The sequence below is a fragment of the Crocodylus siamensis genome, chromosome 4 (genome assembly GCF_052110815.1).
Source record: "Crocodylus siamensis isolate JL-2025a chromosome 4, ASM5211081v1, whole genome shotgun sequence".
NCBI lineage: Eukaryota > Metazoa > Chordata > Crocodylia > Crocodylidae > Crocodylus > Crocodylus siamensis.
In genome coordinates, this window is record NC_143398.1 from 165,334,487 (window position 1) to 165,352,121 (window position 17,635).

General features: G+C 41.2%; 1 protein-coding gene across 1 annotated transcript in view; it reads left to right on the plus strand.

The window, feature by feature from the left end:
* Positions 1-17,635, plus strand: part of NBEAL1 (neurobeachin like 1) — a 134,468-nt gene that overhangs the window by 94,458 nt on the left and 22,375 nt on the right. Inside the window, exons 36-47 of the mRNA XM_090044777.1 lie at positions 1,192-1,318; positions 2,883-3,028; positions 3,924-4,057; positions 4,881-4,982; positions 7,399-7,494; positions 7,580-7,704; positions 12,269-12,409; positions 12,518-12,648; positions 13,715-13,824; positions 15,085-15,202; positions 15,926-16,023; positions 17,081-17,197. Of these exons, the coding sequence (XP_089900903.1) occupies positions 1,192-1,318; positions 2,883-3,028; positions 3,924-4,057; positions 4,881-4,982; positions 7,399-7,494; positions 7,580-7,704; positions 12,269-12,409; positions 12,518-12,648; positions 13,715-13,824; positions 15,085-15,202; positions 15,926-16,023; positions 17,081-17,197 (1,445 nt within the window). The remainder of the gene's footprint in view (positions 1-1,191; positions 1,319-2,882; positions 3,029-3,923; positions 4,058-4,880; positions 4,983-7,398; positions 7,495-7,579; positions 7,705-12,268; positions 12,410-12,517; positions 12,649-13,714; positions 13,825-15,084; positions 15,203-15,925; positions 16,024-17,080; positions 17,198-17,635) is intronic.

Genomic DNA, 17,635 nt, shown 5'->3' on the forward strand with positions numbered 1-17,635 from the left:
GTAGCTTTTGAGCATGGGAGTTAGGGATACAGCCTCTGAATCAGAACTTCATAGACCTTAAATGCTGGAGGTTGCAAGTGAAAAAGGAGAACAGTAGGAAAAACCCTGTTCACTCTCCTTTTCAGCATCCGCACTCTGCTGCTGTTTGACATAGGAGACTGGGCCAGATGGACCTATGTTCTGACCTGATAAATGGCAGTTCTTACATTCTTAACCTTCCAAGGACACTTCTTCGAAATTTTTCTTCGAAAGAGGAGGCCTTGCCCAGCTCAGGTTACAGTAGATGCTTGGGAAATTTTATTAAATATAAAGGATAGAAATCCCATTCACATCCAGAGCAGAATAATGAGAGTATTTTATGCTTAGGGGAGGTGCTATTCTAAAGATAACTGTTATTAAAAGAAGTATTATTGCAAGAAATATCTGCAACAAAAACACACAAAATGTCTGTGACTGCAGTCTCTACACTCATATTATACACATTTTATATTAACCTTGGCCTAGTTTAGTTAGAGCACTTGTATCTTGAAAATCCTTTTAATTGAAGCTATACTATGTTAGCTCTTTTTCTCTATCATTGTTATGTGGTGCTTTACAGTAGAAATTGAAGAGAAGGACTCATGTAAAAACAGAAATGGTTTAGGTAACGGTATTTCAATGCTGTGAGCAAGAGACAGAAACTGTTTGAAGTTTTGATTGCTTTGTTTTTACTTCTTATGAAATGCCAGAGAGTCTGTGCCATGTAATAATGGATGGATAGAGCTTACTGACCTGCAGTGACCAAATTTGGTTTTGATTTTTAGGTATTTAGTCATTCCAGGACTCAAAACTACAACACGCTTAAGTTTGAACCCATGGCCGTGCCAGAACATGTTTATGCAAAACATTACAAAGTATTCATTGATGCTGCTGAATAGACTATAAGCTCACAAGTAACTTGTATTCTTGTCCTCCTTGGCTTAGCTACAGTTATAATGCCTTACTATAAACTTGGAGATGTTTTTAAACTATTCTACTTGCCTCCCTACGGTATATTTTTTTAAATTCCAAGCTGCTGCTTCTCCAGTAAGGGTAATGTGTAGCAGCAATAAGCATAGTCAGTTGCTACCATTCAGCTATCAAGAAGCATTATGAAATTTAAAAAAATCTTTTTTTTTGTTTGAGTTGAAAATTTGTCTCTTAATCCAAAAGGAGTACATCAGACACAGCCAGCTAGTGAGTCTCTGCTTCTGGAGGTGGTAAAGCAGGTGAAAGTCAGTGACATGGAGGATGATGTCCTTGAATTGCCAGAAGACGACACAGCAGCCAGTGTAAACAAGTATGTACAGCTGCTTGGAGAACCTTGAAATCCATCTCTACCCAGCTCTGACCAATGCTGTTCAGAGTTGGCCCTAGGGATAGCAGGGCTTATCTAACATGCTAGTTGGCAATAATTCCCCAAGGTTGTACCAGCAAGGTAAGTATAGCTTGAATGTAACAGTCTGAAATCCTCACACTTCCAGTGGCATGCAGGTTAAGGTGTTGGTGTCACTTATGCTGTCCGCACGTCCATGAAAATTTCCCTGCCTGAAAGATCCACCATTCAGGGGATGCAGTCAAACTGTGGTTTCCTTCATATCACCAAAATGGCCAAAAAGGAATGGAACTGAGTAGATAATGTGTCCAATAATTGCATAAGCAGAATCTTTTGAACAGTTCTTTGTTCCTACAATTTCTCAGAAGTGAAAATGGAAACCTCTGTGAAGATTGTATATATTTTTTTACACGTTGAATAACAAATATATGTATTTTAACTTTAAAGTTACTAAAGCCAGCACATGTATCTATGTAAAAAATGAAACCTTTCATCACAGAAGGCTCATTAACCTCTATTTAAAATATTCCTGTGGTTAATTTGCAGTATCTTGGAAAGTAGTACTAAGGACATATACCAGATAAAGCTCTTCTACAGACTGAGAATCTGATTTGGCTTTCTTCTAAGCTTTTGGCACTTTGTGAACAATATGGCATTGTGCTTTCTACTGTTGATAATATCAGATCCATCCCATCAGATCTTATTAGATAAATAAAATGACTGGGAAGGAAAGATCTGTAAAATTCTGCCAAGAAAGAACTGAGGCTTGAAGTCTAGTGTTTCAATCTGAGGTAAGATGGTTGTGTAAATGAAATAATGGGTGTAGGTTGTAGCCTACACCTGTCTGTATGTTGGTCTAAGGACACAGGCAGATAAGGTTCTTTGGGTAAATCTGATCTCATTTATTAGACCAACTCAATAGTTGGAAAAATTCTTCTTAGCAAGCACAAACACCCTTCATCATGCTGAGGAAGTGTCTGCAGATGGCCTGCACTCTTCCTGGATGGAGTGGTAAAGCAGCCAGAGGCCAATGCATATGCAGGGAAGTAAAGCCAGTCAGTGAAAATATAAATTGAGGTGGTCAGTAGGTGAGGCACAGATGTGGATGTTGAGGGGAGGAATAAATGTAATTGTAGTCAAATGATGAGATAGGAGGGTGGGGAGGAAAGGGAACGAGAATTGCTGGTAAAAAGTGGATGGTTTGCCTGGGGAGTCAGATATTAGGCAGGTTATAATGTGTGATAAATCCAGTGTCTGTATTTAGTCCATTAGGGTTTTTTTGTATCCAGTAGATTGAAGTGAAGTTGATAGGCTCATGTGTGAAAGGTATTTTGTAAATTCCCTTTGAGGATTGGAACTGAGATTAGGGAGAGGGTGGTTTTCTTGTGAAATGAAATAATGGAACTTTTTGTGTGATGCTCTTAAAACAGATCAGATTTAACTATTTTCTAAAGTGTGCTTTTACTTTTCTACTTAATGGAATTGGAAAATTCAGAAAAAACAATGACAGTTGGCTATTTTGTTGTAGGGATGAGAAGGAAGAGCAAAGCCAGAAAGAAAAGTTAGTATTGTCTGAAGACTGTGAACTTGTTACAGTAATTGATTTAATACCTGGAAGACTTGAGGTCACTACTCAGCACATATATTTTTTTGATGGTAGCATTGAAAAAGAAGGTGAGCATTACTAATAACTCATTTTCCTTCTTAACGTAGTGCATCATGATATTCTTACAAATATTATTAACAACCTTTTTTTTTACAATGAATGTCAAACTGAGTTCCAGAAACCTTTCTGCTAGTTAGCAAAATTGTTCATAAAGTTCACTAACCAGGTGACTTGAATAATTCTTTTGGAGCAAAGGGTTTGTAAACATAACTGTTCACTGAGCCATTTTGTTAATGCAGGCTGCTTAGATTTTATTTTATTTTATTGAGTAATACCAGGGTTGTTACGATGTTATTAAGAAATAAAGTACCTTTCATTTTACAGAAATAAATCAGAGTTTCCTGTAATCTCTGCCATGCTAGTGATCAATTATACTGAAAGATGAGCTTTCCCCCCATATGAATAGATAAAAGAAGTAGTTTGAAGAGTTAATTAGCTTATAACCATTTGATGACCATTTGTAGAGAAGTTAGTATGTGCTAACAACCCAACGTGGGATTTGAACTTGGAAAAGTGAACTGAACTGTTTGACCAAAGGAAATATAAAAACTTTACGCAAATGGCATATTAGCAAGCTAGTCTTTTCAGTTATTGGTCTGAGGACTGTTTTTGAGCAAATCTTGGTTTTGTCAAGGGCTTTTAAGGATGAAGAAATTCAGTTTACCAAAAGATGAGAAAAGAAACATTTACTTCTATTTCTGTATCACAGGAACACTGCTTGAAGGCTGGGATGATTGCCAGCCAAGTATCAATAGTTGTATGTATCTACAGATAATCTGCCATTAAATAGAATTACCATTTCTAGATGACAGTGCCGTGTTAGGAATTTATTTTGACTTGTGGAGTACAAGTACCACTGTGAAGTGTATTGTTGATCAGTAACTGAAGTTGTTTTGTTCCCAGGGGTAGGTTATGATTTCAAATGGGCTCTTTCTCAAATTCGAGAGATACACTTACGTCGTTACAACTTGAGGAGGTCAGCTTTGGAGATCTTTCTTACTGATCAGACCAACTACTTCCTTAACTTCAATAAGGAGGTATGAACATGTCATATTTCCCTAATGATCATTCAGCACAAATGGAAAGTTATAGTTCAGTGGCCATTTCAAATTTGACTCACTGCATCAGCTATAGTATTATTATGGCTGCATCAAAATATGTGCTAGATTTAAGCCACATTGGGAAATAAGGATATGGACCTTATTTTGTTGGAATATTCAAAAGGAGAAAAAATATTTCAACGTTGAACAGCTATGCAGTTCTACCTCACCAGAAATTATATGAAGGGTAATTTTCATATTACACAGATTTTAAATAATTTCTACAAATGAATCATGAAAGGGTGGATACTGTGTTCTGTGTAACACTGGGATTGAAAAATAAAAATAATTACAATTTTTCCCTCCTGATGGTTTGAAAAATTGGTTTTCTCTAAACTGATCCCTTTTAGGTAGGGCTACAAGGACTAACTGAACATGGATGGATTAAATACTGAACTGATGAGTCAATTTTATTGATAGCTGCTACATACACAGTATTTAAAGTGAAGATATCAGGCAAATAACTTGTACAGTAAAGCTTTTACCACTGAAGATGCATAATAGTTTTCAATGGAATTGGTTTGGATATAATGATTAGTTTTGCTGGTTGTGGTTTGTGCAAGAGTCAGATTTGTTTTAGTCACAAATATCATCTATTCCTGGTTCCAACAGCAGAATAAAAATGGTTTTTGGCAACATGAGAAGAGCATAATTCAAAATGCAATCACTTTTTTAATTAATCAGTGATGAAGGTTGCTGACTGTCTTGTTAGCTGCATTCTTTAGTGTAATTTTTTTTTGCTTGTTTGTTGTTTTTACAGGTGAGAAACAAAGTATACAGTCGAATTTTGTCACTTCGCTCTCCAAATATTTATGGGACCAGGTCTCCTCAGGAACAGTTTAAAGCTTCGGGCTTGATGCAGGTACATAGATTTTAGTGGGAATAGATATAGAGAATTTGACTATTTTTCAAAGAACTGGTTTAAAAATAAATTTCTGAAGTTAGGGTTTGTGATAATTTTTCACTGTTTCTGGACATGAATGTCAAGGGGGCTATCTTTTCCCCTCACTTCTGTCTGTCAGGACCACCAGCCAGATCTGGCCCACAGACAGCCTGGGCACTGCCTATCCAGCCCACTGTCCAAAGAGGTTGAGCACCATTAGTCTAAACCAAGACTCTTATTCCATTACCTGGATTAGCTTTTATAACACTTACGTCCCTCCAATGGGTTAACTGCATTTTTTCCTTTCCTACTCACCTTGCCTCTCTCACCAGCGCCTCCTCGTTTTCCCTCCCCCTTTCCCTGCCCTTTGTATTCTAATCACAGTTTTCTATTTAGAAGCTCTGCTTCCTGCAGTCCCTTCACAGCATCTGATGAAGTAAGCCCTTTAAGCTTATGCTATAAATCCCTAATTTAGCTAGCCTGTAAAGTACAAATCTACCCTGCCTTTATAAAGAGCTATAGCCGTGCTCAAAGCCTGAGAACCAACTTCAACCATGGATAGCAGTTAAATAATTCCTTCATGCCTCAAGTGTTTCTAGAAGAAAATCTGCTTGGTATAAAACTCAACATATGGCATTTGACAAGCTAGAGTTTATTCCCCACTTGAGTCAAATTCATGTCTTCCTACACTAAATGTTTTCCTTAGTGTGTACAGTTACCAAATTCATACCACTTTATCAATCTGGGTGTGCCTGCAGGGGCATCATGTATGCAAAAGAATTAGAGGAGATGCAGTGATTTTACTTCTGGTGTTAGCAAATAGGTTTGGCCAAACATTTGTTTCTTTCATTACCCACCAAAATAATTTGCCAGGCAACCTATTATAATGAGTATCTTCAGAAAACCCAGATGAAGTATGACCTATATGGGTCCTATGTCTCACTTACAGTGCAGTAATCTTAGCTTGCAAGTAAAATGTCTGTTTTCAGAAGAAAGAAAAATTACCACATTTTTTCTGATTTCACTCAGCAGCCTTATCTGTGTCTCTGGCAGATGTTGCATTTATTGCATAATTAATGTATTGCTCATATGATAATTGTAACATGATGCTGTAAAATGGCAAACCAGCTACAAAGATGCTTCATATTTAATGTGGAACATCTTTGTGGCTGGTATGAGTGGCAGAGCAAGGCATTTCAAAAGTTCTGCAGTGACAGGACATATAGAAAAAAAAAGCCACGGTGCAGGGAATTCATGTGTACCCCTTGTGCCCAGCATGGTTGCAGCCTCAACCCAATGCAGGCTGTAGGGCAAGGCTGCAACTTGGACACAGGTAAGGGGGGGCCTATCAGCTCCCCATGCTGTGGCATTTTCAAATGCTTTGCTCTGCATCCTGCATGTGGGAGCAGGTCAAGCCTCAAAACGTACACAGTATACCCTTCCCCCCATTGGCCAATATATAGACTCTGAGATTTGAACCCCAGCTGGGACTGCCCTATGTCCCATCCTGAAACTCAGCTGAGTATATCATGCGTGGCAAGACTCACTGCGTTTGAGATGGCACATAAAATTCCTCAGATCCCAGTTGCACTGTTAGTTTAATATCTGCCATGAGCCTATGTCTTTTTGCATCACCAGACCTATATTTTCTCTGAGGAAGAAAGGGAGATTTGTACTGTTATTCAAAGGTTTAGTATTTCCCGAGTTTTCTCCATTTTTACATTTTCTTCTTCCTGACACTTGAGTTCCCCCATTTTGCTGTCAAAGTGTGATAGATAGAGCTCCATAGAAACAGTCTGCACAGGGTTCAGAGTTACATAAGACATTTGGCAGCGCTTTCACGAAGACAGTAATAACTCACTAAGGTCTGTATAGTTAACAGAGCAAGCTGTAGAGACTTTACCCTTTTAAGTTGGAAGTTTGAATCGTGTCAAATTCCTGCTCTTTCTTATCCAGTGGTACCTATTTTTCTCCTTTGCTGTTTAAGCTTCTTCCCATTTCCCTTATCTTGTTTTCCCCAATAGCTCTCTTTCTCTATTTTTTTTAATCTGTCCTCTTTCTCTTCTTTCTAACAGAACTTTAAAATTGTTTTTATTGCCAGTCTGGGGAAGTGGCTGTTGGCTGCACTGCATTTAAGACAATTCCTTACATCAGTCAGCTGTTTGTTAATCTCAAGGGATGGGCAGCCTAGCCTCAGAAGCAGCAGGACTGTAAACTAGGTTAAAACTAGGTTATGAAAAGTGAAACTTGTAAATTCATATCATGTTCATAAAGTAGTGCTGCTTATTTATTAACAACTGTTAGCTAGACACAGAAAAATATATAATCTATAATTGCAACAATTATTCCAGTTTAATAATCTCAGTGTTCCCCTTTTTTTTTTTCTGTCCTCCAGAAATGGGTGAACAGAGAAATATCTAACTTTGACTACCTCATTCAACTGAATACTATGGCAGGGCGAACTTACAATGACCTTGCACAATATCCAGTGGTAAATTTGTCCTCTCTCTATATATATTATTTATTTTTGTTGAAAGATGGGTTTTATACCTGAGTTTTGAACTACCATTTTCTAGTTTCCCTGGGTCCTTAGAGATTATACTTCAGAAGAGTTGGACCTGAATAATCCTGCTGTCTTCAGAGATCTGTCCAAGCCCATTGGGGTGGTGAATGAAAAGAATGCCAAAGCTGTGAAAGAAAAGTAGGTATTTTTAATTATTTCCATTTCTTTCTCAAATTCTGTCTTGGTGGAAGGTTTTCAGACTAATAAGAATTGTTCGTTTTGCTAATTCCTTAATTTCTGTGACTGATGTTAAATACTATTAACCTTTTTATTTGATAGAAATGCATTTGCAGAGTTAACTAGGAAAATGCTAGGTAGTTATATTGGACGCAATGGAAAAACAAGTTTTACTGTCTTCAGTTCTAGAAGATCAAAGCTTCAAGTTGGTTTATTTAAAAGGGGGCTGGGTGGAAAGGATGGAGAGAGGAAATGAAGGGTTATGAAGGAACCCAGAGTCGCCCCTCTTCAGTTGACTTAACCTAGATACTTTAAAGTGATTTATCCTGTGTCTGATTCCTTTTTCTGCATAGTGGTGGTTCATATGAAATAAGAGTGGTGGACTGAACTGGAAGGAGAGATTGGTATTATTTCTGAATTTGGTCTTCCCTTGGCTTTTTTTGAGCTGAAATGTCATCTTTGAAATAAGTTCAATTTCTTCTGATAGCTGATTCTGTGCAGTGATGTCAGCCTCTTGCACTCATGGTATGAGGATAGTGAATCATGGATTTGGCTCTAGTAGGGAACAAATCCTTTGGCTTGTCAAGTGCCATATGTTGAGGATCTTACCAAGCAGGTTTTCTTCTAAAAACACTTGAGGTATGAAGGAATTACTTAACTGCTGTCCATGGTTGAAGTTGGTTCTCAGGCTTTGAGTTTGTGGCTACAGATCTTTATAAAGGCAGGGTAGATTTGCACTTTATAGACTAGCTAAATTAGAGATTTATAGCATAAGCTTTCATAAGTGAAGGGCTTACTTCATCAGATGTTGTGAAGGGACTGCAGGAAGCAGAGCTTCTAAATAGAAAGCTGTGATTAGAATACAAAGGGCAGGGAAAGGGGGAGGGAAAATGAGGAGGCGCTGGTGAGAGAGGCAAGGTGAGTAGGAGAGGGGAAAAAAATGCAGTTAACCCATTGAGTGACTTATGTGTCATAAAAGCTAATCCAGGTAATAGAATAAGAGTCTTGGTTTAGACTAATGGGGCATGTCCACACATGCAAGTACATGCGCTTGCAGCAGCTCAAATAGAAGTGGTACAAATTTGAGCTGGGGCTTTTTGCTTCAGCGCACATGCTCGGACATGCACTTTGTTGTGGAGCAAATTGTGCCACTTGGGGCAAAATAACTCTGCCTGGCTCCTCCCACATCTTCAGCCAGGGGAGCTAGAGGCCAGGGCCAGCACCTGTGCTGTCCCCAGAAGTATAAAAAGCTACCCTGTCCAGGCCCCAGCAGTATAAGAAGCTGCCCTGGCAAGTAGCTCAAGGCTACTAGCTCTCAAGAGCTTCTGGGGCCTAGCCAATTGGTACCTGAGGATACTACCCTTTGTGCCAGCTGGACTGCTGAAGCAGCCCTGAGAGTTCCCTGTACCCTCTACCCACTGCAGCAGTCTGGCAGTGGGAGCTGCTGCCTGGCTGTGACCTCCTGTGGACCTGCCAGACTCAGATGGGGACTGCAGAGCCAGTAGAGACATCTACCCCTCTGGGCCAGCTGCAAGTGGACTGCAGTTGCAGGGTTGGCTTTTGTGCGGCACTACTGCCATTTGTGTTCCCTGCCCGGCCATCTGGGCAGCTATCACACGGAAGATGTTCCCGGTGTGGTGGCCTGCTTTGAACTGTCAAAGCATGTCCTCCTGGCCCCATTTGTCCAGGAGGTCAGCCACAGCCAGATGGGTCCAAGGTGCCAGCTCTGAGCCAGTAGGGTCCTGCCATTGGCCTCCCTGTTGGAAAACTGAAAAATCCCTGATTTAAAAAAAAAATTAAAAAAAAAAAAATCCCAAAGTCATTCTGTAAAATACCCCCAAATCCATGTTCCTCCACAAGTAAAACAAAAGACCACTTTAAAGACAGAGAGCAAGAAAGAGACAGTGATCAGTTGGACAATGTTTTATTGATATATCTTAGAGTTAAAGCAAGTCTCTTATAATAATAAAGTGAACTCTAAATACGTTTCATGAATACATGTTTTGCTGCACTCCCACAGGGCGATGGCCCCCACACAAGTGCCCCCCCAACAGGGGGTTTGGCCCTCCAACAGGGGGGATCAGCAGTCTCAGAAGGGGTACAGTCCCCAACAGGGGGCTTGGTGCCCACACTAGGGGTACAGTCCCCCAACTGGGGCCAGGTGGCCCCCATAGGGTTTACTAACCCCCTTGCAAGGCCCACATGCCCCACCCCAGCCCCCCAATTGTTGCTCCACTTGGCCCCATCCCCCACAAGTTCCTGCAGCCCCCCAATGGCTGCCCCACCCCCGCACCCCCAGCTAGCACAAGGGATAGTGTCCCCAGATACCATTTGGCTGGGCCCCAGAAGCTGCTAGACCCCCCAGCTTGTACCCCCAGGTCCCCATGGCTACCCCACAACCCCAGGCACCATCACTTTAAAAAACCCCAGGGAAAAAACAGGAAAAAAAGCCTCTGCTTACCTTAGAAGCAGGGGTGGAGGGGCTTCAGGGCCTCCTGGCAGAGCCCCCTGGGCAGCACAGGACAGCGGAGAGGCAGGAGGGCCCAGGCTGGGGCCACTGGGGCTGTCACCCTGCCCTGCACTGTGCAGGCGAGGCCCCAGTCAGCCACATGGCAGCTACACCTGCAGGTATGTGCCTGTTTTGTGGGGGGGTTTGTTTGCTTGTTTTTAAAGTATGGGCTTGGGGGGCAGGGACTGGGAGGTTTGGGGGGGATGGGGCCGGTCAGGACAGGGTGAGGGAGGGCTGGTAGGGGAGGGGCCAGCCAGGGCAGGGGGAGGGGAGACGTGGGGGCTGGCAGAGGGAGGGGCTGGCCCTGGCAAGAGTCAGGGGCCTCGGGGAGGGGGCTGGTGGGGGGGGGAGAGGCTGGCCCTGGCAGAAGTCAGGGGGCTAGCGGAGGGGGGGCTGTCAGGGGTCCCCCCCCTTGGTCCCCTTCCCCCTCCTCCAGCCCCCCCCCCCCAGCCCCTTACTAACCGGCACCAGGGTGAGGGCCAACCATAGAGACGCTGTGGCAGCCAGAGCGTCTCTGTGGAGGACCCAGCCTCCAGTTGCCCCAGGGCACGGTCAGGGACTGTGCTCTGCTCCACTTTTTTAAACATCAATTTTTTTTTTATTTATTTTTTTTAGACCCCTGGACATCCAGGGGTCTAATTTTCTCCCTGCGCTGTAAGTTTGCAGCACAGGGAACATTTTTTTTGTTCCCACATGTGCCTGTTTGAGCCCCTTTGAGGTGGGCAGGAGGTAAGTGCTTGCTCATGTGGATGCTCCCATAGTATCAACCTCTTTGGCCAGTGGGCTAGATTGGCAGTGCCCAGGCTATCTGAGGGCCAGATTTGGCTGGTGGTGCTGATCTGACATGGGGCAGTTGCAGCAGGGCCTCATTCAGCTGCACGGAGGAGGGCAGGGAGCATCCTGGTTCCAACCTGGCCCCACAGTGGGGCAGGGGGCATGACCCTGCCCTTTTGGGGAGAGGGACTTGTCCCAACCCCAGCTCAGCCCCATGTGGGGGAAAGGGGTGTGTGGCCCATCCCTACAGGGGAAAGGGGGCTTGACCTACCCTTGCAGGGTGGGAAGGGGCTTGAGTGACTCCAGTTCAGCCTCATCTGGTGCAAGGAGAGGGGCATGGCCCAGCCTCATCTAGCTGTTGAGGTGGGGAAAAGGGGCATGACCTGGCCCCAACCTGTCCTGGGATTTGGGAGTTTGGCAGCCAGGGCGGGAGGATGGCCATATTTATTGCCACCACTATCCTGCCACCAAATTTCCTGATCCATGGGGAGCCTCACGGGCTGAATACCTATGGGTCTCTGGGCCTCATTTGGCTCATAGACCAGAGTTTGGGCATCCCTGGTTTAGCCCATACTTAACATAATCCAGTCTGTGGATGATTTATTGTTCTGCTGTTTCCTATTCAAGTTCAGTTTTAAAGTTTTGATATCTAAGATCCTTCTGAAGTCAGCAATGGAATGTCCAAGCAGTTTAAAGTATTCTGGCACAGGCTTGTGAGTCTTTCTGGAATGGATGTCAGATTGGCGTTCATTCATTCTTACATGTAGGGATCACCCTGTCTACAGCGTAGACAACGTAGTTGTTTCTGGCAGGCTCACAACATTCAAGGATACAAAATATTTGGTGTCATAGCAGTGGAATATCTTGCCGGTTGAATTTCTTGCACTCCAAAATGGAAAGATCTGGCACTTACTTAAGTCCTAAATACATTTATTCTTTGTACAGTTTGAGGTATTTGGTATATATTGATTCCTATTTTTTAACAGAATTGCTGTAGTCCCCCTGGGCTTGTTTGTTTTTTTTAAATTTAGTAATACACTTATGTTGCTTCTGTACATAACCATAATCTGTCTATTAGTGCACTATATAACAAGTAGTTAGTTATACTTGTAGTTAGACAGAGATGTTAGTTGTATTTAGATTATTTGGTAATAGCTACTTAATAACTAAGCAAGCATACTTAATTATAAATGTATATAGTTATATCATTATGATGTTTATAAAGATATCTCTCCATTTTAGATATGAGAATTTTGAAGATCCTCTTGGGATTATTGACAAATTTCACTATGGTACACACTACTCAAATGCTGCTGGTGTGATGCATTACCTCATTCGGGTAGAACCTTTCACCACACTTCATATCCAGCTTCAGAGTGGCAGGTATATTGTGAGCAAAATATCATCCTTCTCCCTCTTTTTCTCCTCAGGTTCTTTAAGGATGTTTCTATGAGAGTAATCAAAATGTAATTTGTCTTTTCCAACCTACAGGTTTGATTGTGCAGACCGGCAGTTCCATTCCATTCCTGCCACATGGCAAGCTCTCATGGACAACCCAAATGATGTGAAGGAGCTCATTCCAGAGTTCTTCTACTTCCCAGAGTTTTTACAGAATCAAAATGGTAAACAGAATTTTCAGAATGAATTATGTAGACTATGCCTCTCGTGCTTCTCTATTAAGAATTGTTGCAACCTGTTTCAACGTACTCAGGAAGACTGCTCTCAAGATCATACTATCTTTTAATCATTTAGCGAGATGTCAGTTATGTTAAGCCACTGTTTAATTGTGTGATTTCAAATTTGGAGAAAAAAATGTCAGGATGGCTAAAAGTGGTAACATTTGGTTAATAGAAGAACAAAGCAGTTACCTTTTTTTAAAAAGATGTACCATTTAAACTGCATTGATCCTGGGTAACTTGCTTCCCCTGCCTTTGTTCTTTTTGTGAACGAACAAGGGTATTTTTAAATTACATAGGACTTTTTAATTTTTTTTTTGTTGGGTCTGTAGAATCAGTGCTAACTAGTATTTTCAGAAGTGTTCTAAAATAACTGGAATTTACAGAAGCCTAAGGTTCCAAGACTTTTTAGAAGAAATAAAAGCTGTTACATTCTGTAAACTGTTTATTGAAAAACAGCTTTCCTACATATTGGTAGGAGACCTATACTTTTTTTTGTTATTTTTTCACTTCACTTATTAGCTAGGAAAATCATGCTTGATGTCTCGTTCCACAGAGGCTAGTTTAATGTAAGAAGGATTTGTATTGTCTTTATGCTGTTAAAGAAAAACAGCAGTTTTAAGACTGGCATGTAAAGCCCATTACAGATTTGGAGTAAAATCTTTAAGAACCGTGAAGTCCATGAAACATCAGCATTAAGTGTTTACAGACCTGCAACCTAAATGAATGAGTCACTTTTAACATTGTGATTTAAGTTCCTAAGTTATTTAAATAGTTTTGAAAATTTTACAAGATATCATATACCTGTTTAAAAACTTCAGCGCAAAACTGTCCCTTCGATACTATTACGAGCAAAATCTTTCTCTGAAGCGCTTTGATTTCCTTCCATGTGTCTCAAATATAACACCTAGTACAGGAGACAAATCTACCTTTTTAATCTCTTTGTAATGATTAAGGTATCTGAAACATTGTCTTGAGTTTTAAACTAAATCGTCTCATTTTTACTTCCTAGATTTTAACTTGGGTCAGTTACAGCTCTCCAAAGAAGTAGTGAATGATGTTATTCTCCCCAAATGGGCCCATTCACCTGAAGATTTCATTTGTAAACACAGGAAGGCACTGGTAAGACAAAGGATAAGTTGATTTCTTTGGATTAAGTACCGAGAGACAGAAATATAGTATTTGGTATCACAATGGCTACCTTAAGACGGTGGGAGCAGAATTAGAACTGTACTGTGATGTGTCACTTACCAGTTTCCATTTCTCAGTAACAATTTTGTGAGGGAAAGCTGTATGACAGTTGATTTAATCTGTATATTGCTTTATGAACAAGTAGGTCTTAATTCCCTAATGTTGTTAATACAAAAACATTCATGAATTCTAAACTCTCTAGGAAAAAGACCTGAAAAGGAGTTGATTACCTAGAAGTAGTGTTGGAACTTTTCAATTCAAAATGCTGCGAGTGTAATGCCCTCCAAGGCCACATCCGCACAAGTGTGGACATTTTGGTTCCCTGAGGACAACTAGTAGTGGGGCACCTTGTGCCACCACTAGTTGTCCCCAGGGAGTGTCTGTGCCACAAGCTCTCTGACATGTAGCCAGTTACCCTGGGTGGGGTTAGGGTAGTCTGGGGCCAGCACTGGGCTGGCCTCAGCAGCGTTACTTGGGTCCTGGGGCTGGCTGCAGGAGTGGCGCTCCTCTCACTCAGAGCCTGGCTGGCAGCTGGAGTATGACTGCCCAGCCAGGCTTGAGTTGGAGGTGCATGTGCTGCCTCTGTGTGTGCCACTCCACTTTTATTCTCCACAGGTTTTTGGACCCCTGCTATGCAGGGGTCCAACCCCCCCCCCGCATTCTGCTATCTTGCAGTGTGCAGAGCAGCTGACTGTGCAGTATGTGGCACCGCACTCTTCTGAACTCAACCCAGAAGGGGAAAGAGCAAATTTTCTAAGATCTTACTGTGAGGGAGTTTGTTGTTTTATTTAGGAAATAGATATGAAATCATGTATAAAGTGGTGAACTTTTTGCCACTGGTATGAAGATTATTCTACTCATTGTTAATATTAGGAAATTTACTGATGAGCTTTCTAATCTTTTATTTTCTCAATTTCATGCAATTACTCACAGTTGTAATCCTTTGCTATGTTAAACTGTTCCCCTTACATCATATTAACTAGGGTAAACAGACATGCATATTCTTATGTCTTTGCAACCTGTTGGTATATGTACACTTTTGGGGCATGTTTAAATGTTTTTTGTGAGTTTAACATCAGTAGGGACACCCAGAAGACAGTGCGTACCTTTAAAAAAAAATAAGTAAATAAATAAAAATGGAATGGTATGCCTAGGTTTTTATTTCAATTGCTGTCATAAATTCTTTCTTAGGAGTCTGAGTACGTCTCTGCTCATCTGCATGAATGGATAGATCTGATTTTTGGCTACAAGCAGAGGGGGCCAGCTGCAGTGGAGGCACTCAATGTATTCTATTACTGTAGTTATGAAGGTACAAAGCCTTGTGCTTTTTCCTTGACATAACTGTCGTATTTGTGGTTTACTGAGCAATATCTGGAGAGAAATGTATCTATGTGCATTTAGTAACATAGCATATGGTAAAAGGACAGAATGTTAACAGAAGTATAGCAGAGTATTTTGTGAATTCATCACATCTAGAATATTTGATGTTCTGATAAGGGAATGTGAATCTTTAATTTTAAAAACCTCTTCGGCACTTCTTTAGGGATTGTTAATGTTCCTTCTGTTTGTTTAAAAAATATAGTATATTGAGAAACAGGATTTTTTTTTCTAGTCTACTCATAGTAATTTACAATAGTTACAAGTTTTAGAAGGTAAACCTAAAAGATATATTTAATGGAAAATGTGTATGCTGGGTTGTTTTACATACCTTAAATAGATGAAAGTTAAATTCTTCCAGATTATATAATCAAAGCATTTATTGATTTCATTGATTTTTTTTTTGATTTTTTTTTTTTTTAATTAGAAATTCTATAGGCAGAATATTTGCAAAATGAAATCTGTAGAAAACTAAATACATAGGCTGTAGTTGGAAATTTTCTATCGGGGAAAGGATGATGGTGTTAAAAATAATGTTCAGTTTTCTACATTTATTTCACATCTTTTTCCTCAGTGAATTATGTATAGATAGTGTTGTGGTTTGATTTTCCCCCCCCCCCCCACTACCCTCCATCAACTCTGATTATGATTCCAGGAGCTGTGGATTTGGATGCTTTAACAGATGAGAAGGAAAGGAAAGCTTTAGAAGGGATGATTAACAATTTTGGACAAACGCCCTGTCAACTGCTAAAGGTAAATCTCCATATCCATCCCTGGCAGTAGGAGGCAAGTAACCTTGAGGACCAAAGTCCTGTTAACCTTTAATGAATCTTAAGCACTTGAGAATCTAAGTCACTTTTTTAAAAATAGGAATTAGACTCCAGAGTCACTTAGGAGCCTTTGAAAATTCTCCCTGAACACTTCAACTTTTGAAATAACTAAAATAGGTGTATCCATATGTGTATAGGAAAGGTCAACATTCTTGCCTCACCCTGAATACCTTATGAAGTGTTTGCTTGGCTACAAGTCTTTCTCCTAGCACAAAAAAGGGGTCCAGGATAGGACCATAGGCGAATGCACCCCCTACCCATCTTGACAAACAGCTATTTAGAGGTGACCAGGTAGGGGCGGGGTGTTCTCCCCAGGGCTCCAGGACAGCTCTAGCCCAGGCCCATCTGCCTTCTGCCCCCTTGCATCCCTCTGGGGTAACTTGGAAGGGTACACTGAGCAGCAGGGGTATTCTGCCATTCCTCAGGCAGGTACAGCTGCACTGCCTCCCAGATACCTGGAGCTGTGCCAGGGGATGGGAGGCAGAGGCAGGCTGGAGACATCTTGTTTGCCATGGGGGCAAAGGAGAGCAAGGGAGCAGCTTCACCTGCTTGAAGAGCTCACCTTTGATGCAACTTTGTTGCTCTCTAGCCACAGGGCTGAAATGCTTGTATGCCTCCCTCCCTTGGCTTCTCTTTAGGGAAATTTGCAGTGCTGAAATTAAACACCTGTCCATACCCTATGGCACAAGGCAGCAACATGCAGAGAAAGATTTCTCACTAGCCTAGTGTGCACTTGTTCCACAACCAGAAGCAGTACAATTGTGTTACTGTAGCATGGCACACAAGCTAAGAAGCTGAAAAGTATTAGTCAGCAGGCTAAGTACTAACCAGAAGCTAATAAACATGGCACAATGACACAGTTATCCTGTTAGTACATGATATCTCAGCATAGTGCTGCTTTGTTCCTTGTAGACATGTCCTGTGTGACTTGAATAAACCTATTAAAGATCTTGTATAATTTTGACTGTATTTTTTCCTAGGAACCTCATCCTCCTAGATTATCTGCAGAAGAAGTGGTGCAGAAGCTGACGAAAAGCGATACTTCCACCCTGAATCTTTTCCAGCATCTCCCTGAGCTTAAGTCATTTTTCATTGAGGTATAAGCTGACAGACACAGCACATGTCTTCTATGTCTGTTCTGAGACTTGTTGGTATACTGAATAAAAGGTCATAAACCAACAATTTAAAGAATGTATTATATCCATTTGGAATCAATTTTTCCTTTGTAATGCATTTGTAAGTGAATGCCACAAGTTACTGGCCCTCATCTTACAGTAGTTATGTAACACTTATTTTGACTATCTAAATGCTATTCTTTTAATCATTTTTTGCATCCCCAGCCATGTCTTCCTGTTTCCTATGTGACTGCCCTCTGGTTGGACAAAATCATGTATGGTGAAGTCATGGCCCACTGATTTCAGTGACAGAACTCCCACTGACTTAAATGGGGTTAGAATTTCACCCTCTGATATTAGTGGCAAAATGCAGCCATTTTAGATGTACGTGTACCCGTGCCCAGTACTATAACTTAGTGG